The following is a 23,786-nucleotide window of genomic DNA, read 5'->3' as shown; positions in this document are numbered from 1 at the left end:
ATACAACAGTACAACCACTATGAACTCAACAAGTCTTAACCAAGATAACCAACTTAGCTGAAATGTATTAAGTACCATAATCATCATGATTTGAATCAATCTCGCTCGACATGATGATTGGGAACGACCTATTTAAGATAGCTCATACGATGAAGGTTTCTAAGCCTGACTATGATCAAAATCTTACTCGCAATACTCCTTAAGTACGTAATGGACATCACTCAATAATGCCACGTCAAAGCACATGCAAACATGCCCAAGTCTTTTGATTCAAGCTGAGGAAGCCACCCAATGAATGCATTGCCTATATGCTCCGATACCTGTCCTTAACGCCGCCTCAGCTACACATGCAATATCATCTTCCACGTGAAGGAAGTTAAGAAAATATCTAGCAAGAAATCCGAATCCAGCCTCACCACTTTTTGGGTTCCATCTCTCTCTAAACATCTATCTGACCCCTATTGTCTTCCCCTCTACCCAATACCTCTTTATTGACTAGGGTGGCGGTGGATTGGCGGACTTGGTCCAGCGCTCGTTTAGCCTGAAGGCAGCAAATCGCTTAGCAAGGGGTTCTCCCGAGTCGCGAATGGAATTTTGAAAAGAAGAGGACGAGGAGGACGAGGGCGAGGGAGCACCGTCATCCTCCCGCTGACGCTTGGGGATTCTCTCACCAGTCGATTGAAGGATGGCCTGGAGGGTCTGCCAACCCTCGGTAGAACGAAGCTGGAATGTATCGGCAAGATCGTGTTGGCTCGCTACACGGCAGAGCAGGGCTTCTTCGTCCTACAAAGCCTGTCAGTAGCTTTCTTATGCATGTCAAAAACAAGCGCACCTTGGAGAGGACGCCCATCTGCTGAATGAAGCAGAGAAGGTGAAAGTTGGAGACCTCCTGACCAGTGGGCTTCTGACCAGGTGATATCTTGAGAAACTTGGACAGAGCGGAATGCTCTTGGCTCTCTCCGACGTATTCTCTGTTCTCGATAGGGAAACCTTGCTGAGTGAACATAGGCTTAGGGTCCGCGGGGAAACCGTGGGTCAGTGTGACAAACAGATACTCGACGGGGAACGATGGCTTGGCGTTCTCTTGGACGTTGGCGCCGTATTCGTTGACTCTGCGGTAGAAAACTTCAGGGATATATCTTGTACGACTGACGGAGCCGTCATCTTCCTCCTCATCGCGTACAAGCATGACATTAGGGTCAGCTGACGGCTCGACAATGTCAGCACGAACCATCTCCACAGACTCGTTAGACATCTGGTAGGAGGAAATCGAAATCTCGCCCTCCTCGTTACCGGTGATGATACATGTGACAAAATTTGAACCAAAGCTGCCTGTGTCACTCCACTTGGAAGGTTTAGGATACTGAGCTTGCAATCTCGAAGAGAAGCAAATCTCCAGAGAGGACAAGAAGTAGGAGTCGGCATGACGTTTGCAAACCACTGTGCCATCGCCGTTGCCAGCATCAAGTAGATCAGTCCAGATTACTCCCACAGGCTCTAGGCCGCACTGCTTGGCGACCCTGTCGACCTCCTTTTGCGACTCCCAGGCGTTCATTGTGATACCATCAAGCTCATCAACCTGAGGAGGCTCATAGATGGCTTCCACGACAGCCTTCACACCAAGCGGGACTTCAGTGTACTCAGTATATTTCCCATAAAGATAGCCCAGGCGTTGCGATCCAGTCTTTCGCCAGGTATCGATAAAGGTGTCGATAATAGCAGGCGAAGAGAATTCGACATGATCGACCATTCGGAACTGTTGAGGCTGGAGAGTAATGGCACTGGGCTGGCACTTGGTACAGATACCCTCAGGCCAGGGGGGATGACCGGAAGGGCACTCATGCCTGACTCGATAGTAAGGCTCAACCAGGGGAGGAATGTATGAAGCGCCTAGCTCGGGCTTATTGGTCGCAGCATTGATCTTTCGTAGGTATGAGTGGAAGGACAGGTATTTGATCTTCTTCTCTGCGAGATATCCGGGGTTGAAAGGATCGAGGGGCTGGCAGTAGTCACACATGCCCTTGGGACCATGGCGACACATGCGATCGATGCCGCGGGGGATCTTGCCATCCTGTCGGTCTAATCGGTCGTCCAAAGCGGATTGGCGGATTACTTCCCACGGCCTGGCGATCCTCTCGGGTTTGGGGTTGATGGGAAGGTCTTCGGTCGGTAGTACAGGTTTTCCGTTGAGTCTGGCAGATGTGTTAGAGGTTTCGGGTGCGTCACCGTTGGCAGCGTCGGCATGCTGGTAGGTGAGAAAGATGAGATCGCCGTGCCTATGAGGTTAGCTTGGTTGACCTGTGAGAGGTCATGAGCCTGACTAACTTGAGGCCAATCTGACCAACTTTGAAGTTGATGATGTCCCCTAGACGCTTTGAGTCGCCTCCGTTCGGTGCGTTAGATAGAGCTATAGTCTTGGGATCGACGGTCTTGGGAAGTTGATCAAGCAGCTAGAAGGCCAGAGTCAGCACAGCCAGCTCGGTATGGGCTCCGAGGAAACAAACCAGCTTTCCCAGATCCCCAAAGGTAGTTGTAGGCTCGACATTCAGACGGGCCATGCCATCGGGGCCGCGGAGTCGCAGCAACATGGTGAAAAGTATCTAAAAAGCTGTCGCTATGATGGTCTTTGCTGGGGTTTGTCGTGCTCTCTCTGATGCCTTTGGGATTTTGAATATTCTCGATTTATAGGGAAAGAAAGAATCTACAAAAAGGGAATTGCTGAGAGATAAGTGGGAACGAAAGAGAAGAGCCTAGAAGGTGCAGCTGAAACGCAATGAATCAACAGCATGAAGAATTGAAGTTGAGCGGTGGTAGGTAAGGTAGGTAGTAGCTCTAGGCCTGGTACGTATCTTACCTAAGGTTGCTCACGCGAAACCATGTACCTCCGCTAACTCAAGCACAGCGTCATCTAGCGGTGCCTGCGATTGCTTATCTAATGTTGGAGTGACGTCGCACGGCAGTCAAATTCAGGGCCCATCCCGCCTGCCCAGCAGGATACACCAGCCACGATTTGGAAGAGCCACATGGTAAAGCAGAAACGTTATCTGGCCTAAAGATGAATCTGCGCCACACCACCACTAATTGACAGTATTGAATTCGTGTCTTAAGGCGTCTGCACCCGTAGACTCGACTCATACAAACCAAAACCAAAGTCACGGCCGGCTCGACTTCTTTCTTTACACTCATTTTTTTAATTACAGTACGGACGATCTCGCATTTTACTTTTGCAACTTTCTATCTTCATCATGCTCAACATTGATTGGAAGGGCCTTGCCCTCCCCTTTGCCTATGTTCTCGTCCTCGGCAGCGCACTCATGACGTTCTCGACAATCTACCGAAAAAGAAAAGCTGGTATGCCACAGAACCAGATCGCCAAACCGAAGCATATGCTAACATATCAAAAGCTGAGAGCGCCAACTTGGCTCCGTGGTTCGGTCCTCACCTCCAGCGCAACGTCTATCTGTCCCTGCTACACCTCGAGGATGGCTCCGAAAAGGGTCCCAAGATCCCCGAAAGCGTTCTCCGAGCTGCCCTTTTGCGTCGCGCCGTCGAGGATATCCGCCGTCTGATCCAGATCAAGTCTGCGAAGCAAGCATGTGGTTCTCTGCTGCAACGAGGTAGTGTGGGTGATGATTTGTGGCAGCGATTCCAGCGCGCTGAGAAGGAGATGGAGGAGGAGTTGAGAGATGTCGTCACAGAGGTATGATGTCCGGCGTAATGCGATTGCGAGAAACGAACACATCATTGACAATTATAGGCTAACGCTCTCGCACCAAACTGGGGCCAGTCCATCTTCCAATCCGCCCACGAAATGACCGCCAATGCTGCCATGCGCAGCTCAATCGAAGAGATTCTCGCCCAAGCCGAGTCAGAGAAGCAATGGTGGGAGAAGCGCCGAGGACAGATCCAGTCAGAGTTCATGAAGGAGCTTGACGGCTCTGAGCAGAGCTCTTCTGCCAAGACTGCCAGCGAGGAGGATGCCGTCATGGTCGACACGCCTTCAAAGAAGAAGGGCAAGAAATAAATAGTTGAAGATATCTTGGTGGGTTGGGAGGATGGGGGTGTCTTTATAGGTATATTCATGGTTCCGGACCTACCTACCTCTTCAAATTTTGGTTGTAGAATACCACATGTCACTTTGTTGCGAGGCGCACACTCTTGGTGTGTATGGGAAGAAGGGAAGGAAATTCACACCATCGGCGTTGAGGTTGATTTTGAAAATAGTAGCATGGGCTTCTTCTCTATTGATATATGTATAGGCTCTTTCACCTCTCCTTACTCCTTTGAAAATGCAGTGATGCACGCTGGCTAGTGGCCATGTCTAGCAATGCGACCGACCCAAGATGCAGTAACAAAAATGCAGAGAACAAGCAGGAAATACGCAGAGAGGATATGCAAAACTCCTGTGAATCCAAAACCCCAACATGAAAGCAGACTATCCTCCATTGTTAATCACAGTAACGTCGCATGCCTCAGATTGTTGATGCATCAGGAAAAGTGCTTTCGCCTCCAAAGATCCTCTTCAGCTGCGAGTCTCGCCTTTCGTGCCTCTGCTAGGATCTCCTCCTCCGTCTTAAGAAGGATGGGAGATTCACAGCCTCGAAGACCGATGAATTTGCCCATCTTGCGTCGCTTCTCCTCAAGAGGCAGATCAGATCTCCAGGTAACTGGGCAGGGGTACTGATTTGTCCAAGGCGATGGTGTCCTCTGGTGGTAGAACTGTGCAAGAGACTCTAGCTGCTCATCGGTGAGGAGCCAAAAGTTGAGGACTGTAGTGGGAAAAGAAGGATGAACAGCGCCTGTGGTGAGCTGAACAAGAGGTGCAAGTGGAAGAGCCATTTGTTCCAACTTTCGTTGAAGGTTTGGGTTCTTTGCGAGTCTTCGTTGACCAAAGGCCTTGTGATGCCGCGAAGGAATCTCTCCTCGCATCATTCTGGCGGTTGTTGTAAGTGGTGACGATAGTGGGTGGTTGGCGTGTAAGAAGAGAGAGATTGAGTACCTGGGGCAATGGTGTATCAAGTTTTTATAGTAGTCAAAAGGCTAAAACAACCCAAATCTCTTATTCTCTGCAAGATTTACTTCTGAATAAGAATGATTCTTGGCAAATGATCAGCGATCAAAAGATCATACGTGATGTGAGAGTGAATTGGCTTTGGCGGGGGTGGCTATCGACAAGCGAAGCGAACAAGCGGTCTTCTCCGTAGAGTCCGGCGAGTAAGTGAATGAATGAATGAATGAATGAATGAATGAATGAATGAATGAATGAATGAATGAATGGATGGATGGATGACAACACAGACTCTTCTTTGAGTTTCGTAGTCAATTCCTTGATCTGCGGGAGGTCTGACTCTTGTTAATCAGAAGAACAGAGACGGAGAGAAAAGCAGAGGGTGGGAGGGATATATAATAGACAAGAAGGCTACGAATTCTTAGTTGAAACAAGATCATGACCTCTCTTTCTTAATACCAAAGCAAGATCTCTCCCCGCCCTTTGGGTCTGGGAACTAAGCAAGACTAAGATCGCGAACAGCCAGTTGAAGGGTCTTTGTGACCGAAGCCGTTCGATTGGCCTTGTTTCTTTTGGAACAGGCCTCATGGGTACGCAGCGAACAGCTCAGCTCGACTTAGCAGCTAATAAACCCACACACCCCAAGGCAAGGACCCAGACGAGATGCTGTTCTAGGCAAAGTCTTCTTTGACTGCCTGAAATCGACAAGCTTAGGACTTGAACCGCTTTGAGCTCCAGGGTTTAATTCTGGGTTTGGCGTGGCCTGTGAGACATAGAAGAAAGTCTCTAACAAACAATAACTCGACTGCGTTAGACGCAATTGGGTTGGTCAGAAGCGCTACGTCTATGGGAACAAGAGACGCCCACAGCGGATGGAGTGGAATGTGACTTGGAGCCATTAGTTGGTCATGACTCAAAAGACGAGACAAGGTAAAACATGGCAAGACAATGAGATAGGGGATAGTTATATCTTTACCGCTACTCTTTTTCTTTCTCTTTCTCTTTCTCTCTATTTTAATTCATTGTTCCATTGATTGATTATTAGGGTAATCCCTTGAATAGTAACCTGAGTACGTAGGTAGCTTGGCCAACTGAGACCTCAAATATAGTAGCTCTATAGCTGTTCACCGTTATCGTTCATTCACATGATGCTTTGTTCTATGCAGTTCCCTCCGCTCCCGGCGTCTAATCATGCCTGTCTCTTCCTGCATGTCTTGGATTTTGGTGCGTTGGCTGTAACCGTGACTTGACTTTCACCCTCCACTTCCACTCCGGTGTCTTAGTTCTTGAATGTCTTGGACTGACGACACTTTTCTCTCCTCTTCTTTTTGCGGCCTCACTAGGTCCTTCAGTGGCCATTGGCTCGACCTCGGTTCCAATCTCAAACCAAAAAAAAAAAAAAAAAAGACCTGTTTCCAGACATGGTTAATCCCGTCTCATCCCATCAAATACAAAGGACCATCCTCATTTGGCGGTTGCAGTCTTCAATCTTCTCGCCATGTCTCTCTTTCTCAAACTTTGTCGACCAATGCAAACGCAATCCCCATACCTAGAGCCACTTCAGCTTGGCAACATGGTCCGCTTTCTTCTTGCTTGCTTTGACGAATCCCAAAGCCCTCAGCTCAGCCAGCGCACGGTAAAACATTACCAGCGACTTGCGTTCGTCTGTCTCTTCTCCGCTTACAAGTGCTGAGAATGCAGCCCACAGATCTGCCACGTTGATGAGGCTCCCAGTCTCTGTATATAGACGGTACAAGAGTGCCGTGGCCGGCAGAGTTGCCGGCGTTTCTCCATCGCCTGGCTTGCAGCATGAACATGACAAATAGTCGTGCGGCCTGGTGAGGCTGCGTTCTAGAACTGCCCGTGGTCGAGGCACGAATACGTCGCGCGACGGAGCTCGAGAATCGTATAACCAGCTCTCCGACAACAAAAGAGACCTGGGTCTGACAAACTGAACATGCGTGATTAATAGCCCGGTGATATCGTCAACAGCTTGAGTAAGTTGCTTGTCTTCATCTGTAAGTGCAGCCGAGTCTTGACTCAATTGAACTCTTTGTGCAATAACAGTTGTACGCATCACTTTGCTCTGTCCGCTGTACTTGCTCCGTAGTGTAACCCCCTGCTCTTCTGCCTTTGATTGTAGCTCTTCCAGATTGACAAGTTGTCTTCTTAGTGCATCTCGAAATTCAACGTCCGTTTGCTTCGTTGCTGGACCGAGAAGTAAACCATGATCTCCTTTCTGTAAGATTGATATAACCTTACGAAGCATGACTAGCAGCTCGGTGACGTCCATACGCCGTACTGACTCAGTAGCTCTCGAGTTTTCAGTGATTGAAACGCCCTCATCCAAAGCTTCGGCATATGTTCTTGAGAACTCAATATCTTGCGCTTCTGTTTCTCCAAGAATAAGAAGTGACCGCAAGAAACCCTCAACAGACTCTTGACGGCGGGCTAGACTATCTTGAACTTGCGTAACGAGAAACTCGTCGTTCTCAAGCAAATCTTTGGCGTATTGCACATTGTCCAAGATGCCAGATTCTACTGCCTGCTCAACAATCTCCCTGAAAGAATCAGTATGCCGAATAACTTCAATATGCTCAGCTTGCAATGATGCGGTATGCTCGAGAACGCTGAGCGGGTTCGCATAGAAATGACACATATAAGCGTACTATTACGTGTTAGCTGCCACCGAGCTCATTTATCTGTTCGCAGCGCACCTTCAATGACATAGTAAATGTCTGAATGCCTGAAACCTGGTCATGCTGACGGTCAAGCATGCTGCGGATGAGCGATGTTCCCAGTACCACAGGAGCATCAGATGTTGCTACCGCCGCTTTGAAGACTGTCTCGAGAATGGCTGAGGTCTGAATCACATCAAACTGCGCTCCGTAAATTTGCTGACAAGAAGCCTTGAGTAGTCTGGCTTGGAGTAGCTCGACTGATGTGGCGATACCAAAGAGCAGAGTGAATGGAATACGAGGGCGCCAAGAGCTTGGCTATGTTAGCAGTGAGTAAAGTGTCTGAGGCAGACACGTACTTAAAGAGAATGATCAAATCCGACAATAAACTACTGTCGAAGCCTTCACTGTCTTGAAAAGCGACAAACACATGCTCAACATTTTGGGGTTTGATGAATGCATACAGTGCTTCAAGATCATAGTCGAGATACCTGCGTCCCTGTAGAAAATGAGTGTTGTTCTGTTAAAGAGTCAGATAGCTCACCTCTCGACCATCACCGACTTGAAGATCATCATCCTCATCAGTGGAAACCTTGGCTGTGACATCTCGAATAATCTTCTTCAACGTAGCTTTCAGCGTCGATGCCTCTGATGACCGCAAACCAACAAACTTGCTCGATGTTGTTTGCTGAAGTGTCTCTGATAGTTGTTGAAAGAGGAGATCTTGCGATGCGATGTTAGGTCCTGTGATGATGAATGCTGAAGGGATTCTATCCCCACTATCCAAAAATTAGGGGTTGCATATATATCAGGGATATAACTCTTACGAATCTGTCACCGCGTCTTTGGCAAACTCGCTGACTTCATTGAGAGTCTCAATATTTGAAGTTTTGAGTATTCCCTAATTCATGTGAGTGACATATCCGGTGAAAAAGCCTCATTCACTCACCTCGATACGTTCATCAATCTTAGCCCAGCTCTCCTGGAACAATCTCTCCCTTAACTTGACAAATTCGGGTTTCTCAGCACCATTGAGCAGAGGCACAAAAGCCGATGAACCTTTGACTGTTTCTGTAGCATCTTGGGCCTGTTTTGACCTTCTTCTCCGCTTAGCTGGCTTTTGGCGTGTCCCATCGTCTTCAGGGTCAAAGATATATGCGACCTGCTGACCGAGTTAGTGAAAGGCTGCACAAGTTTCATGATTAGAGTTTTAGTTACCTGATGATCCTCTTGGCTATATGTATCTCGGTTGACTATTTCACGGGCCATGATCAACGGTTTTATGCTGCACGAGTTATTGTAGTCCTGAAGATGAAGAAGCTCCTGAGCTTGGATCGAGGGTGAAGGTCAACGCGTTTTAGACAGTAAGCAAGTATGTTAGCACTGTACTGTGCACTGTATCCCAACAACCGCCAAGATCATACATTCACTTAGAGATCACAACGGTAGAGATAGACAATGACATATACGATTTGTATGGCTTCATATGCTATTCATCACAAATAAGGCACTTTATACTGAATGCTTCTAATTCTTTGTCCCATTCATTGTCTGTATGCTATTGCTCGCCAAATCCTCATTCTCATACGCCTCCTCTCGAAGGTCATCATCTCATTCTTTGAGCTTGCTTCGCCTCGCTTCGCTTCGCTTGCCATCCATCCCATATGCCGTCTTTACATCCATACCACGCTCTCCTCCTGCCCAAACTGGTTCACAGAAACCCACGTAAAGCGAGCCTCCTAACCCAGCATTGTTGATTTTGCCCTTTGTACAGTCCCCCAAAAAGATATTTCTTGCCTCCGTCACTGCTGAGCTCATATGACTCTAGCGAGTCGTGGCACACCTCTGCCGCCAGATTTGGCAGATATTCATACAGATACCGAAAAGACGCAACGCGACGAAGTCACTTTTACCATAGACGATAAGAAAAGCATAAGAAAAAAGTAAAAAATCGGAAAAAGACCAGAAATTGTGGACCATAACCTTGACGCCATGAAACAAATTGCTCTAAACCACCGTGAGCTGACCCGTACCTTAGGCTGCAGCTTCAACAGGCTCAGGAGGAGCGACAGTCTTGTTTCTCGATTAGCCAGACTCCTAACAATTGGGGTTATTTACGACTTACGTCGTCCTTCTTCTCTTCAGGGGCTGATGCTTGTGGTGTTTCTGCAATCTTCTCCTCGGTCTCCTCGGGCTTCTCAGTCTTGGATTCCTCCGTCTTTGGGGCCTCAGGCTTTGGTTCTTCGGTAGTCTCCTTGCCGCTATCGTCCTTCTTGTCGTCTGTCTTGACTTCCGACTTGCCATTGACACCGTTGGTAGCATCAGGGGCGGGGGTGGCATTTTCGGTAGCCAGTAGCTGAGTCCATTGATCCAGAAGAACCTTGGAACGGTCCTTGAAATGGAATTCGTCCTCACGAGGGATCGATTCCAGCTTGAGAATAGCTTTGAGAACCTTGTTGATCTTGGTCACACGGATGATGGACACCTCAAGGTCCTTCAGATTCTCCAACATGGTAACGTATTCGGACATATGTTCCATCTCTGATTCCTGGGGTTGCTGATCTCTGGTGAGGAGACCTCGTTGAAGCTTGTGACGGAGATATAATACTTCCTTCTGTAAAGGTGTCAGTAGATTGTTCGGTCAAAATATAGTGGTGTTTATCTCACCTCCTTGTGGTGTCTCCGCTCCTCAGGTGTCATCTTGGCCTTCTTGGTGCTCTCGGCCTTCTTGTCCGAAGACTTCTTGACCTTGACTTTGGCTTTGGCAGCAGATTCCTCCTTAGCCTTAGGAGTACCGTTAGCGGCCTTAGGTGTTGATGTATTGAGCTTAATCTTAGGCTTCTTAACGGATTCAGGCCGTTGTGGTGTCTAGCAGTTTTGTTAGCACATCGAATCAGCAACAGCGGTTGGAAGAATTACACTGGCGTCATCCTCAGCCTTGCGCTTCTTAGACTTGGACTTCTCCGAAGCATCGTCGGCGTCTTCCATCTCAACGTCTTCGTCGGCAGACTTGGCCTTCCCCTTCTTGCTCTTCTTGGGTGTCGCAGCAGCTTGCTGCTTGGCAAGTAATTCATCCTGGAATTGCTTAAGCACGTCCTTGTAGTGTTCGATAGAGTTGTGTTCGGCAGCGAGCGAGAATGCCTCCTTCAGATCCTTGCGCATTTTCTCAGTGATGGTATCTCTAGCTTTTTCAGGAGTAAGCTCTGTAAGTCCAGTATTGGGTACCCAGCCACTGGTAGTCAGGTTAGCGATGATCGGAATCAGTGATAGGTATAGCTTACAATTCGTTTGTGTGGAGATACATGACAGGGAAGGTCCTGTCGTTGACACGTTTGCCACCATCAGCATATGCCTCGGTATAGGAGCCATCAGGTCGCGCCGCAGCTACAGGGCGGCTATCAACCAGAGCTTGAGGCAGCATTGATTCATCGCAAATGATGGCAGGCCAAGCGGGAAATCCTTTGAGCTTGACCAAGAAGTGATCTCCAGGCTTGGCGTCCAGATGGGTGAGACGCGCCTTGGAGGCTTTCTTGCTCAGGCTCTTGCGGCTGGCACCGCCAGTCGACTTTCGTCTATTATTCTTCGCCTTTGCTGAGGCAGACTCGGTGGCGGCGTTTTCGGTTGCTGTCTCACCATCGGCAGATGGAGCGGAGTTCTCGGCCTTGGTCTCCCCGGCAGCCGGGGCCCCAGTCGCGTCCTTCATTTCGGTATCTGCACCCTCTCCAGTGGGCTTTGAGTCCCCCTTTGGTGCTTCGGCCGCGTCTTTATCTTCGGCGGGTTTCTCTGAGTTTCCACCTTCTTTGGCTTCTGTTGCGCGATGTGGTCAGCATGGATCTGACAAAGGGAAGGACGCGCCGGAGCGACAGAGCACGCGAGAAATCCAAACGCGATTTCTAGTGCAATGCGATCGACTGCGCAACAAATGGCAAACGCTTCGTAATCATAACTTACCCTCAGCGATCTTTGTATCTTCCTTGTTTGCCTCGCCGTCGGCCTTTGCGGCTTCGTTTCCGATCGATGATGGCTCAGCAGGTTGCTCTGCGGTAGGAACTTCCTGCGCGTCGGGAGCAGTTGCCTCAACCTCAGGCTTCTCGTTAATCTGGTCGGCCATAGCAAGAGCGGTGATAATGTTTTCGCTTGTCACAAATCACGGGAGCCAGAAGTAGAATTCCAGCTCGCAAAAGATAGGCGAACGCGTAGCGAATGCTGTATTGCGCGTGTCAATGGAGCGCAAGATTCGTAGAGCGATGGGAATTATGTGTTGGCGATGATTTGCGCAATTGATGATGATGGGCGCCTCGTCGAGTTGTGCCGCGATGTTGGGGTTGACGAAGAAAAAACGCTGGTGCGAGTTGATGGGCTGGAACTGGGCCTTGCAAGGGAAACGGAAGCACTTTCAAACGTCACCAGAGGATGCATCGGTCACGTGATGGGTATCTGGCATTTGCGCTGCGCTGCGGGCGGCGTCATCCCCAACCCCAGGCTCTCTGCCTCTCACACACGACATCAAAGGCCCAGCGCGTAGTCGACGCTGATTCGACGCCCTGGTATACAAGACTATCGGAGGGACGCGTCCGTAGTCTTTTTTCTCACCATCTTCACTGCCCAATCCCCGGCAAAAGTCACGTTGTAGGCCTAGCTCTCTCTGGACGCGTTTGGCGTTGTGAACACTGGATCTCAACACCTCGCGCCTCTTTCACTCGTGTTGCATTATTAGACATCCACACAACTCGGCTTGTATCCAGAAAACTCATCTCAAGAAGCAGATCTCAGTCATAGTCCCGAGTTGATAGATTCGATTATTATCTCCTAAATTCGCATTCGTGGTCTGCAGTAGTGTACAACGCCATCGCTGGCAATCGCCGTGGTAATTGTAATTTCGGAGTGAGCTTTGAGCTTCTACTCCTCGTCTTCGTCCTCGTCCTCGTCCTCGTCCTCTTCATCGTCATCCACGTCCATGCCCTCGGCTGCTGTAACCGAAAACTCCCGCTCTTGGTCGACTCCAACATAACTATCACTCATTAGGAACAGCTTCAGATCATGCTCACCTGGTGATGGCACAGTGTACTCGAGGCGAACGTTTAGTTCCCGCCCGATTGTCACTCGCTTGATGGCCAAGAGGCTCTTGGTCTTCTCATCACCAACAACCAGCCACCAGTTCTCCATCTTCTTGGACGGGTAGAATGGTGCGTGTACGGTAGAGTCATAAGCGCCGTCTTCCTCATCCAAATTGCGAGCAATCTTGATGTTCAGGTAAGCCGGTTCACCTGCCCTGATCTCATCCTCGTCTAGGACCTCATGTTCAAGCTCCAGGTCAGGGTACTTGTCGTTTGTGAAGTTTGCTGCCTGTGCCAATTGGTTTTGTGACAAGCCAAGTCGCTTAACAAGCTTGTTGTAATCGGCATTCTCGTCCGGATTCATGGCTTCCATGAAATCAAAGATATCCTTGATTCTGCGAATAACGTTAGCTGACGGTCCAAACAAATCATTACTCAGTACGTACCCAAACTCATTAGCCACCTTGACAACCTCCGGTGAGAAGTGAGGAATTTGTTTAAGAGGGCTGTCCCGATCCCACATTCCCTGAACAATCATCTGTGACATCTCCATAGCGCTCATGGCGTTGAGATGTCCCTCCGAGGACAGAATGTCAACCATGGCACTAAGAAGGCTCAAAACCCTCGATAACAGGACCTCCTGATCCTTTGCAAGATCAATTGGCAGCTGCATACGGGAGAAGTGAGACTGGAGCAGGACAAAAGATTTGAAGTGAGGGGAGTCATAAACTGGTTCAGACATCTTGACAGGCACTCGGTCGTAGATGCGTCGCAATAGACCATCTTCATGACGTCGAATCTGGATCGACTCGAACTCCGTTGCGGAAGTGACAATTTCCATGATGCCCTTGAGCTTCGTGCGAGCACTCAAAGAGAGCAAGAAAGTCTGCATCGTGATGTAGGAAATATTGTAGTATGCCGCAATCATGGCTGCGTTTTGAGGTGCCACGGAGCCGTCATCCTCGTCAAACTCAATGATCTTGGATTCGCTGAGCTCACGGAGAGTCGTCTCAACCAAGTCAGACATGTAGTTGCTGAGACCCTCATGCGTTGTGCTTGTCAAGCTATAATAACTTGGGTTGGCAAGCAGCCTTCGGTAGAAGTAGGTGAAAGTAGTCCAGTTGATCGCATCGTCACCCGACTCAATCATCTTGGTACTGATCTCCGTCACGAAGACATCGTGCAAGTAGTTGTGCAGATGCGACTCGACAGGAAGGGCTTCGTTGAGGAACTTCTTGTAGTACTCGCGCTTCACTTGCGGCAGCATAAGGACACCGCGGCCTCGGCCATCCTTGGACGGTCGAAGAGCTTTACCAAACATGTGCAACACCTCACTGAGAGGATAGTCAACATATCGATGCTCACGACCTTCAAAGTACTGTGTACCCATAACGATGACGAGATGAGCTGTGCTGTTGAGCTCCCAGCAAACATCGCGTGAAGCAACAAGCACCTGGATAGCGCCATTGTCGTAGAGATGCTTGACAATTCGCTTGTCACTCTGGCTAAGAGCCTCATGGTAGTAGCCAACACCGTGAGAGAGGGCCTCGGCAAGAGCCTCCTCGTTAATACGTTCAAGCAGAGGCTTCATTTGCTCTACCTCAGCGTGGAGGAAACGGTCCTCATCATCGTCAGCAAAGGCTGCAGCCAACAAATCTCGGGCAGTTGCACGGGTCTGTTTGCGGCTGGGCACAAAGATCATGGCAGGCTTGTCAGGAGACATTTGTGTGATGGCCAGATACGTGGGCTTGGCCATGGCTAGCATGAGAGAAGGGAAATGAGTATTTGTGAATGACTGGAGGTGAAGCTCAAGGGGGACTGGTCGAACATGTGGACTGAAGTTATAGATGTCGTGCTTCTTTGCATCAATCCATTCACCAATGTCTCGAGCGTTCGCCAGCGATACACTCAATGCGACAATTCGCAGGGGTAATTCTGTCTGCGTGCGGATGTAATGCATACGAGAGACGATCGTCTCGTACACATAACCTTGAGAGCTACCAAGGAGATGGAGCTCGTCAGCAATAAACAGCTCAACTGTCTGAACGTTCTTGCGTCGCTTCCATTGTCTTGATAGCACATCCCACTGAGTCGGGGTTGCCAAGATCAAGTCGCCCTTTTCCAGAAGCTTGAGATCTGTTGCCGTCTCACCAGTAAGCTTCACTATTTCTTTGCCGCCATTCAGATGGTTGAGCCTCTTCTGCCAATCTTGAAGGCGAGAGTCAACGAGTTCTTGGAAGGGGGCAATATACACAGCACGACCAACATCGCCCTTTGTCCAGTGCCTTAGAAGAGCAAACTCGGCACAAACCGTCTTGCCGCTACCTGTGGGAGCTCCAATAAACACATTCGCATCAGTCTTGTACAGCGAATTGAAAGTCTGTGTTTGGATTCTGTTGAACTGTTTCCATGCAGGATAGAGATCAACATAGCTTGACACCTTGAGAGCAGAAACGGGGAGAGGCTGAAGCTCAAGAAGTTCTGTATGAGGAGGGAACTTCTCAGGCAAGATCAACTTATGGAAAGGAACAGGAAGTCTGGTCTCAGCATGCATCCATCGGTCAGAGATAACCGAAACGAAGTAGTTCGGAGGCATTGGATCTGTGATAGGAACAGTGAAGTCGACAATGTGCTCATTTTGCTCCGATTCGGCGTATTCCTTGCGCAGCAAAAAAGTGTCGTGGTAAAGGATGTCCTCTCCATCGCAGTCCTCAACAAGAACCCAAAAGCTCTCTGCGGCACCGTGGATAGCATCATCCCACTCAAAATTAGGTGTGATGCTCAGTTCGACACGTAGCATCGATCTTGTCATCGGTTGAACCTGAGCCTGGACTTCGACTCGTGGGAACTTGTTGACCAAGCCACAAACAGTACGACCGGCTCGAGGAAGGCCAAGAAGCTCGCCCATGCGAGGAGGATCCAGATCAAAGTAACTGCTCCAAGACACATCGATTTTCTCAGCCTTCTGAATAACCTCCCGGGGACAAGAGGGGAATTGTCGAAGAGGTGACATTGTTGGCCACATCCGCTTCTCAGCCATCTTACAGAGGTCTAGAGCAGTCTTCGCAACGGATGCCCAGCCCTTCTTCATTGCGATCTCAAAGATAGCGCGCAAGATACGGCCAGCAGATTGTGTAACGTACACCATGTCGGCCATGAGCGCGAGGCCTTCGAGCTTGAGGCGCGAGATGTACGCTTGCAAGAGGACATTTATCTTGGCGTGGGGCTCCTCAATGCTCTCTTTGACAGGAATCGGGACTCGGCCCAGCAGCTTAGCCAACTCAAGCTTCTCATCCTGTCGAACAGGAATATACTTGAATTCAGCACTGAGGGCGAAGACGCGGAAGAGCTCGATTGTAGTGATGGAAGGCTGGATGAGGTTGTTGTAGGTCTCCATAGAACCGGACGTGATGTAGTAATGCGAAGCGATACGACCAAGTTCAGTAGACTGGAGTTTTCCGGTTTTTTCATCATACTTGATGAGATTTGACTTTCGCAGAACCATGGCGGCAGAATGAATCAAGTCGACTCGCTTCTGCTCCAGAGCCACGTCGTCTTCGTACTCTGCACCCACTTGGTAAAGTCCAGGCGAGCGAAGCATTCTGACAAAGAGGTATGTGTAGCCCAACCACTCAACACCCTCATCACGAGTCCTTACGTTGCCGAGGACGATTTCGGCATTGAGATTGTCCACCAGCTTACTGACGAACTGACTTTCAATCGGGAGCTGCTGGTTCAGAAGTGAGAGATAGTATTGCATCTCACTCTGCGTCGTGATGATGATACCTTCTCCATACGTGTCGTATTGGGGTCGACCCGCACGTCCAAGCATCTGAAGAACGTCTTGAGGGCTGAGCTCGACCCAGCTACCCTTCTCGGGGGAGTAAACCTGTGTTCCCTTGATAACAACTGTATGGGCAGGCAAGTTCACACCCCAGGCCAGCGTAGCAGTACACACCAGGACCTGGATAGCACCATGGGCAAAAAGATTTTCGACATCTGTCCTGTCAGCTCGGCTCATACCAGCATGGTGGATACCGAAACCATATGGCAGAATATCCTTGAGATCTTGGTCAGTTGCCTGTGAAGACGCTTCGTTGAGGACCTCACGACTACCAGCATCGTGACGAAGGATCTGGTTGATTGTGTCTGACTCAAGAGCCTTATCGCGGATGTAGCGAGCAGTCTTGGCAGTCTCTTTTCGGGAATGCACAAAGATAAGCATCTGGTTACGGTTTGTGCCCACATGCTCAATCACCTTGTTGTAACAGACGTCGTTCATGGTCTTCAGCTGCTTGATGGCTTTACGGTCAGTGACACCAACGAACTCCTGTCGCAGAGGACAGGGTCGGAAAGATCCGTCAAAATGGAAGAGACCCTTCTTCGTGTCCACTCGCAAGAAGCTCGCAACATCTTTGTAGTTGGGCAGGGTGGCAGAAAGACCAATAATTCGAACTGGCTCGCCAGTTTGTTCAGTCTTGCGGATGGTTCGGCTAACAATGCTTTCAAGTACAGGGCCACGGTCGTCGTGGAGAAGATGGATTTCGTCGATAATGATGAGGCGAACGAGGTTGGTGTAGGTCAAATCATTGGACTTTCTGGTGATAACATCCCATTTTTCGGGGGTTGTGACGATGATCTGTGTCTCGGCGATTTGTTGCTTGGTAAGTTGACGATCACCAGTCAATTCTGAAACCCGAATACCATAAGGCTCAAGCCTGCCACCCAGATTGCCAACCTGTTCCTGAACTAGAGCCTTCAAAGGGGCAATACAGACAATCTTAAAGGCATCTAGATCAATATCGCCGGTCTCAGGGTTGCGGTGCTTTCCAATCTCGCGGAGAATAGCAAGCATACCAACATTGGTCTTTCCACTACCAGTAGGAGCACAAACAAGCATATTTCCATCGTCATCAAATGCTGAAGGATAACACTTGGACTGAATCTTGTTCAAGGACTGATTCTTACTGAAAGGGTTTCGTGACCACTCTGGCATATCAGAAATGGGTATCAAGACATCGCCGGGCTCATTGCGCTTCTTAGGAGTAGGGATGTGAATTTCTTCATAGCCCTTGAATGTCCTCTTGGTTGAGCCTTCTGGTAGCCTGACCTTGGGGTTTGTCATAAGGTGGTTTCCTTGATCAAAGACCAGGTTGTCGAGGTTGATGAGCTTTCGAGGTTGAAGCCCACCAACAAGCTGGCCCTCAGCGCGTTCAGCCTTGGGTCCATCAGCGGTAAAGGAAGCTGGGACATCAATGTCCATCTTGATGTCAATCTTGCCCTTCTTGCCCTCAGCAGCGTCTTTGCCCTTGAGTTCGTTGAGAATCCATTGGAGACCCTCTGAGACCATTTCGCGCTCGACGTCAGCGCGCTCTTCGGGGCTCTGTGTTCGTGCTAATTTTGTAAGCCAGAAAACCTTCTCCCTGTTCTCAACAAGCTTCTGAACCAACTCGTGGTGCTCGTAGTCGAACAACTCCATGAGATCGTTCTCAACATCACGTAAGGACTTTTCCTCGCCATCCTCACCAGGTTCTCCTGACAGGATCTTAAGAGCCTCCTTTGTTTTGTCGCTTTGCTCATGAGCGTCGGGGTATAGTGTGCCGATTTGCCGTTGTAACCAAAATGTATCGATGTCTCGGGCTGGTATGCTATGCTTGGCTTGCTCGTCTTGTTTGCCTCCTGAAGGCGCCGAGTCGAGAATCATCTCATCCCCAACGTCAGCGACAGCATCTTCTTCCTTGCCCTCAGCACTCTGTTCCTTCTCTTCCTCTTCCTCTTCCTCTTCGTCCTCTGAAGATTCGTCACGGACTTCATGAACAAGGCCTTCCTCGTCATCCTCTTCATCTTCATCGAAGGCGACTGCCACACCCTGGCGCTCATCTATTTCAGCATCCTCACCGTCGGCGCCACCCATCGCGACATCTTCATCATCGTCCTGGGCGTCGTAATCTGTGATCTTCTTGCCGAGGTTCACCAACTCATTAAATTCCTTGGGATTTAGTGTTACACCCAAGATGTCGTCGATTTCCCTCTTCTTGTCCAGATCTTTCAAATCATCATCCTTCAAATATTCCAGGACAGCATCCGCCGCGCTACGTACGACCTCGTGGGGTACGTCGCCGAGATTTTTTGCTACCAAGGTGATGATGAGATCGAAAGTCGCTCGCGTCGCTGCGGTTCGTGGTCGGTATGTGATGCCTTCCACCAAGAGATCGTTGGCGCCGAGGACACCTGTCGATTGAGGCGCCTCTGCTTTTCGTCTGCGCTGTTCTCGTGCCAGAATATCTTCGCCTTCTCTGAGGCTGCCTCGCTCGATGTCGGGGAGTCCAGGCTGTTTCTTCGGTTTCGGCGCGTCGTCGCGTGCAACTCGAGCACCCATATCTCGAATGCTCAAGCGACCGGCCAGCGACTCTGGATCACCAGTAGCCTCATCGGTTCGTCTTGTAACGAATCGACGGTCGGCCTGGAGAACCAGGTTCGACATGGCCGAGTACTTGTACTGCGACACATCTCGATTTGCGTCGGACATGATGGCTAGATTATTATGTTGTAATTAATAGAGAACGTCGATGTTCTCGACAAAGCCTGGGGCGCTTGGCTCTTAAATAACCATGAGTTTGCCACCGACGCGACTAAATCCGATATATAGCCGTTGCCTGAATATGTTGTATTCTGCGATTGATGCGCAGTCGTTTTGGAAAGATTTGTAGTTGTCACAAGGTTTAGAAGTTCAAGTCGCGATCGTAAATTTCGGATCTCAGCCTAGCAGGCTACTGCGCTAGGCCAGGTTCGGATAAGAGCTTGTGTGGCGCAAATGCACACGGGGCTGGAGCTCAGCTCATGATTTATGCTTTTCAAGACATCTGAGTGTTTACAAGACTACGAAGAAAAGGAATTTGGAGGGCAGATTCAAATTTTAATGTGACCAAAGGTCTCAATTCTGTTGATTTATTGCGTAGTCATCGGGACGTTGGTCAAGAGGACACTAGCCACAGTTCAGGACTGTCTAAGCTGCCCATGTGCTAACATATTTCGTCTATTTACTTAAGACCAGAGCAACAAGCCTAAACCGGGGATCTCTTCACCGACAAACCATGATTCACAATGACAAATCCTTCCGAGACCGTTGAGACATTTCAGAAGACACTTGATCCATATATCAAGCCACGGGAACAAGTGAACTACATTCGACGAGTTTTGGCTCTTCATATCGGAACATGTTCTCATGATGGCCCGGTCAAACAGCCTGTGTCTTTGGCAGATCCAACGCGCGACGTAACTCTAGATTCAAGTTCAAAGGGAATCTACAGGGAGTACATTGAGGCTCTAAAGGCAAACGTTGATGCGCGTCGAAATTATGAAGATGCTGCACAATCTAATCTTCCCTCTTCGTCATTAGCCAAAGAACTCTCATCCGGCAACGAGCTACTAGAAGAGCAGGTGTCACTTCTGAAGCTCCAGGCCAAACAAGCACGACTTACAGCCGTTCAAAACCACCTGGACTCACTCATGCAAAAACCAGCCGCTGCTCCTGAATATCTGGATCCTGAGGATGTTTTTCATGATGCTGTCAGTCTACCGAACGTCCCAAAAGAGGTGGTAAACAGCCTTGTCGCACAACAAAGCATGAAGAAGACGGACTTAACAGAACAAGTGGCACAGCTTGAAAAGACCGTCTTGAGGGCTAAACTCCTTCTGCGACGAGAGGAGCAGTTACTTCGAGAAACGAGAGCAAATGCTCAGAGTATACCAGACGTTATCAGCAATGGCATCAGACTACATGCTCTTAATACAACAAGGAATGAGCTTATCAATTGGATTGAGACAGAACTGAGTAAAGCATCAGGGGATGAGGATCGGGATGAGGACGGTTCCAAGAGCCATAGCCAATCAACAGCGGACCAAGCGACGATAAGCAGCCATCTCAACATCATCAAAGAAAAGTACGCCAGTTATCTTGCAATGAGGAGGTCCCTTCTCGCTTCTGCTGGTGAGCGATTCGAGTCATCAGCTGTCCCTGTTCTGGCACCCTCCTCCACCAAGCAACAAATTGAGGAACCAGAACCTGCATCAAGCACCTTCCTCCTGACACCATACATCGAGACTCTTCTTGCACTTTCCAAAAAGCAGAAGGCCATGATAACACAAAAAGCACATGTCAATACGACTCTCGGGAAAGAAATTAAGTACAACTGTCAGTCGCTCAGTCATTTAGAAGAAGAAAGTCAGCTGCTTCCATCTCATTCAGTGGCACCGACATCTCGGAGGAGGTCTGGACTGGGAGAGTTCCTTGCTTCAGACGAACGTTCAGGTTTGACAGGCAAGGTTCAACCTTGGGTTCTCGCTGCAGATTCGGCCAAGATCACTACACTGGAGAATGTGGCGGAGCAGATCGAAGGTGGACAGCTTGCGTTAGAAAACTCAATGCAGACATTACAAGAAATTGACCAGCTTCTGGGTCAGGACGAGGCGGCTGAGGAAGAAGAAACGCAGGCCGATACAACGGAAGATGACGTTTGGCTTGAGGCAGGTCCCAAATCTCCAAGCAAGGCGAGAAAGCATACAGAGAAAAGCATGGAGCCGAGAGATGCGTGGTCTAGTCTGCAAGGTAACCTCGGATTAATTGGTCAGGGAGACACAGCACAGGATTAGGATAATAACGTCAAGTACAATAGATGTCTGGTGATATAGAGCCAGTTTAAACGCCAAACCATTTCTAACCATGACTCCGTCCCACATTGCTTGATACAGCACACTAGACACAAAGCCGAGAGCTCACTTCTTCGCCATGATAGTTGATATCCTCACTGACAGGTCAAGAATAGAAAGATGCTCATCTGCTCCATCTACTAGTCGTTTGTCAACTTCTGAGAATACCAACACGATCTTGTTCTTCTGCGCATCGGGTATAGTCTCGTCATATGTCAAGGCTTGGTAGAGCTGTGGATCATTAGCAGCCAATTCAGTCACATGGAGGACTAGACTTACTTGGTTAACAACTTGACCTGCACTCCAGCCATCTGCAACTAGCTGCTCAACAACATCTGAGATGCTCTGATAGGATGATCCAGACTTCTTCGGACGTATTGATTTGACAAGATCATCGATGGTAGTGTCCGGAATAACACCAGCAATATCCTCAACGATCTTGATTGTGACCGCCTTCTTGTCCACATCCATCACCTCGTCACCCTCGGCCTCCTTGTCAGGAGCATTAGCGCTGACGAGCCGAGCAGCACTTTGCAAGAAGGTGATGGCTTTTCGAAGATCGCCCTCGCTGCACTTGATGAGTGCATCAACAGCACCAGCCTCAAGTTGCACGCCCTCCTTCTCTGCAATCTCCTCCAGTCGCTTCTTTGCATTGCTCTGGTCGAGACTCTTGAACCGAAATTTGCTGCATCGACTGGCAAGCGGGTCGATAATTCGAGTGACGTAGTTGCAAATCAGACAAAATCGAGTAATCTTGCTGTATGTTTCCATGGTTCGTCGTAGTGCACTTTGGGCGTCTTGTGTCATGGAGTCGGCCTCGTCGAGGATGATGATCTTGAAAGGAGGGCAAGGGTATTTGTCCTTGTAGCCAGGTGCCGGGTTGGTCAATTGCATTCGCGCAAAGTTCTTGACCTTTTCTCGGACGATGGAGATACCACGCTCGTCGGAGGCATTGAGTTCGAGGACTCTCGACTTTATCATATCGGGACCGTAGAGCTCCTTGGCGAGTGCTAGAACTGTCGAAGTTTTACCTGTACCGGGAGGCCCGTAAAATAACATGTGAGGGAGCTAAGAAGCATCAGTACTGAAGCTTCTTGCAGTTAAGAGCAAGGAGGGTTCGTACGTTGGAGGACTGCAGTGTCCTTTGGAGCACATCGACGGTATGATCTTGGGCAGTGACATCGCTGAGGGTCTTTGGTCGGCTGAATATGGTAAGTCTCGAGGAATAGATTGTATCTCGAGTTTCACATACTATTTCTCGACCCAGGGTTGAGTTCGAGCATTTGAAGGTTTATCTTGCTTCTGGTCAGCGTTACTGTTGGCTGCCGCTGCTGCCTTTCTGGCCTTGAGATCGAAAAAGCTAGCCATATTGATTCAATGATATGCTAGCGTGTCGGTCTACCCGTGGCTGAGTTTGTGGATGAAGGAGGAGGAGATCAGTGTGCGAAATGCCGATATAAAATCACCGACTTGCATTGATGGGAGCTAAGAGAAACCAATTTACGCGTTAAGAAACGCGCAGCGCGTCACCAATGGCAACCACAACCTCTAGGCATGTACCTAACTGCACCCCGCTGGGCCCACCTCTTTGAGCTCCCGGGTAGTTCATAGTTTAATCTACATGAACATTATCGGACATGTTCAAGACTTCAAGTGTGTATATATTGTTGTACTCTGTAGGCCTTTTCTGTATGAAATTTCGTATGTCCGATATGTATACCAAAACTATGATTAGATTCTTGCATGAAGGTTATACACCTTACACAGACTCTCTGGCTTCCGTTGACTTTTCATGCAAACAAGTTATCAGATATATCACCATACTTGATGAGAATATAACAAAGGCTTGATTGGACATGGAAGCTGATATATTTTTTTCTGTATCCCGTTGTTTGCTAAGACACGTGGTTTTGACCAGCAAACACTTTACATAACTCACGGTCAGTGGCCATATGCAGACAAAGAGACAGCCCCAGCTCGTTTCAGAAGACCAATGGTTTAGGAGCGTTCTACGTCTGTTCATTTTTATAGGATAATCATGATTGGAATCGCTTGTTGCAAATCCAATGTGCATTGAATGTAATTACTCATTATATGGGTGCTAAGGTAATGTGTTAGTTTTGACTTGTTGAATCACGAATATCTAGGTATCCTGATGGCTGTATGGCCGTATAGCTGAGAAGGAGGACAAAGTGAATAATACCAACCGCACTTCCTTGATACGAAATAAAACTGCTCACATTTATTAGTTAAGTGGCTTTCAATTTTAGGATCAGGGCATTGATAGGTAAGGTAAAGTTCTGCCATCTGTTGATAGGTGGTGAAGCTGTAAAA

The 23,786-nt window shown here is 48.9% G+C and overlaps 8 protein-coding genes across 8 annotated transcripts; 2 read left to right on the top strand and 6 right to left on the bottom strand.

The window, feature by feature from the left end:
- Nucleotides 1–102: 102 nt before the first annotated feature.
- On the bottom strand, nt 103–2,919 carry BKA55DRAFT_551277 (NPL4 family-domain-containing protein). Its single transcript, XM_046191355.1, has 4 exons — nt 2,505–2,919; nt 2,326–2,450; nt 833–2,276; nt 103–783 (listed from the first exon to the last, which is right to left on the bottom strand). Exons 1-4 carry the CDS (start codon nt 2,586–2,588, stop codon nt 496–498), a joined length of 1,941 nt encoding a protein of 646 aa, XP_046057089.1. The 5' UTR covers nt 2,589–2,919; the 3' UTR covers nt 103–495.
- Nucleotides 2,920–3,075: 156 nt separating this feature from the next.
- BKA55DRAFT_551274 (Sec62/63 complex, subunit Sec66) lies at nt 3,076–4,236 on the top strand. Its single transcript, XM_046191354.1, has 3 exons — nt 3,076–3,351; nt 3,405–3,700; nt 3,758–4,236. Exons 1-3 carry the CDS (start codon nt 3,246–3,248, stop codon nt 4,022–4,024), a joined length of 669 nt encoding a protein of 222 aa, XP_046057088.1. The 5' UTR covers nt 3,076–3,245; the 3' UTR covers nt 4,025–4,236.
- Nucleotides 4,237–4,488: 252 nt separating this feature from the next.
- On the bottom strand, nt 4,489–4,932 carry BKA55DRAFT_683380 (uncharacterized protein; the record flags this gene model as incomplete). Its single annotated transcript, XM_046198491.1, has 1 exon — nt 4,489–4,932. The coding sequence occupies one exon, from the start codon at nt 4,930–4,932 to the stop codon at nt 4,489–4,491; it is 444 nt and encodes a 147-aa protein (XP_046057087.1).
- A 1,464-nt stretch (nt 4,933–6,396) lies between these two features.
- BKA55DRAFT_551268 (origin recognition complex subunit 3 N-terminus-domain-containing protein) lies at nt 6,397–9,033 on the bottom strand. Its single transcript, XM_046191353.1, has 7 exons — nt 8,905–9,033; nt 8,636–8,848; nt 8,514–8,587; nt 8,231–8,465; nt 8,046–8,185; nt 7,726–7,999; nt 6,397–7,676 (listed from the first exon to the last, which is right to left on the bottom strand). The coding sequence occupies exons 1-7, from the start codon at nt 8,953–8,955 to the stop codon at nt 6,558–6,560; spliced, it is 2,106 nt and encodes a 701-aa protein (XP_046057086.1). The 5' UTR covers nt 8,956–9,033; the 3' UTR covers nt 6,397–6,557.
- Nucleotides 9,034–9,796: 763 nt separating this feature from the next.
- Nucleotides 9,797–11,797, bottom strand: BKA55DRAFT_499022 (uncharacterized protein; the record flags this gene model as incomplete). The annotated part of the gene is made up of 5 exons (XM_046186611.1): nt 9,797–10,300; nt 10,354–10,554; nt 10,606–10,918; nt 10,968–11,493; nt 11,638–11,797. The coding sequence occupies 5 exons, from the start codon at nt 11,795–11,797 to the stop codon at nt 9,797–9,799; spliced, it is 1,704 nt and encodes a 567-aa protein (XP_046057085.1).
- A 728-nt stretch (nt 11,798–12,525) lies between these two features.
- Nucleotides 12,526–19,463, bottom strand: BKA55DRAFT_41319 (Sec63 Brl domain-containing protein). The gene is made up of 2 exons (XM_046186048.1): nt 18,486–19,463; nt 12,526–18,419 (listed from the first exon to the last, which is right to left on the bottom strand). Exons 1-2 carry the CDS (start codon nt 19,270–19,272, stop codon nt 12,586–12,588), a joined length of 6,621 nt encoding a protein of 2,206 aa, XP_046057084.1. The 5' UTR covers nt 19,273–19,463; the 3' UTR covers nt 12,526–12,585.
- A 140-nt stretch (nt 19,464–19,603) lies between these two features.
- BKA55DRAFT_551262 (uncharacterized protein) lies at nt 19,604–21,404 on the top strand. The gene has a single exon (XM_046191352.1). The coding sequence runs from the start codon at nt 19,848–19,850 to the stop codon at nt 21,393–21,395; it is 1,548 nt and encodes a 515-aa protein (XP_046057083.1). The 5' UTR covers nt 19,604–19,847; the 3' UTR covers nt 21,396–21,404.
- BKA55DRAFT_551261 (P-loop containing nucleoside triphosphate hydrolase protein) lies at nt 21,405–22,942 on the bottom strand. The gene is made up of 4 exons (XM_046191351.1): nt 22,705–22,942; nt 22,576–22,654; nt 21,732–22,520; nt 21,405–21,683 (listed from the first exon to the last, which is right to left on the bottom strand). Exons 1-4 carry the CDS (start codon nt 22,818–22,820, stop codon nt 21,519–21,521), a joined length of 1,149 nt encoding a protein of 382 aa, XP_046057082.1. The 5' UTR covers nt 22,821–22,942; the 3' UTR covers nt 21,405–21,518.
- Nucleotides 22,943–23,786: the final 844 nt, after the last annotated feature.

The sequence above is a fragment of the Fusarium redolens genome (assembly GCF_020744475.1).
Source record: "Fusarium redolens strain MPI-CAGE-AT-0023 chromosome Unknown BKA55scaffold_1, whole genome shotgun sequence".
Classification (NCBI taxonomy): domain Eukaryota; kingdom Fungi; phylum Ascomycota; class Sordariomycetes; order Hypocreales; family Nectriaceae; genus Fusarium; species Fusarium redolens.
This window is presented reverse-complemented; position numbering and strand designations above follow the sequence as displayed.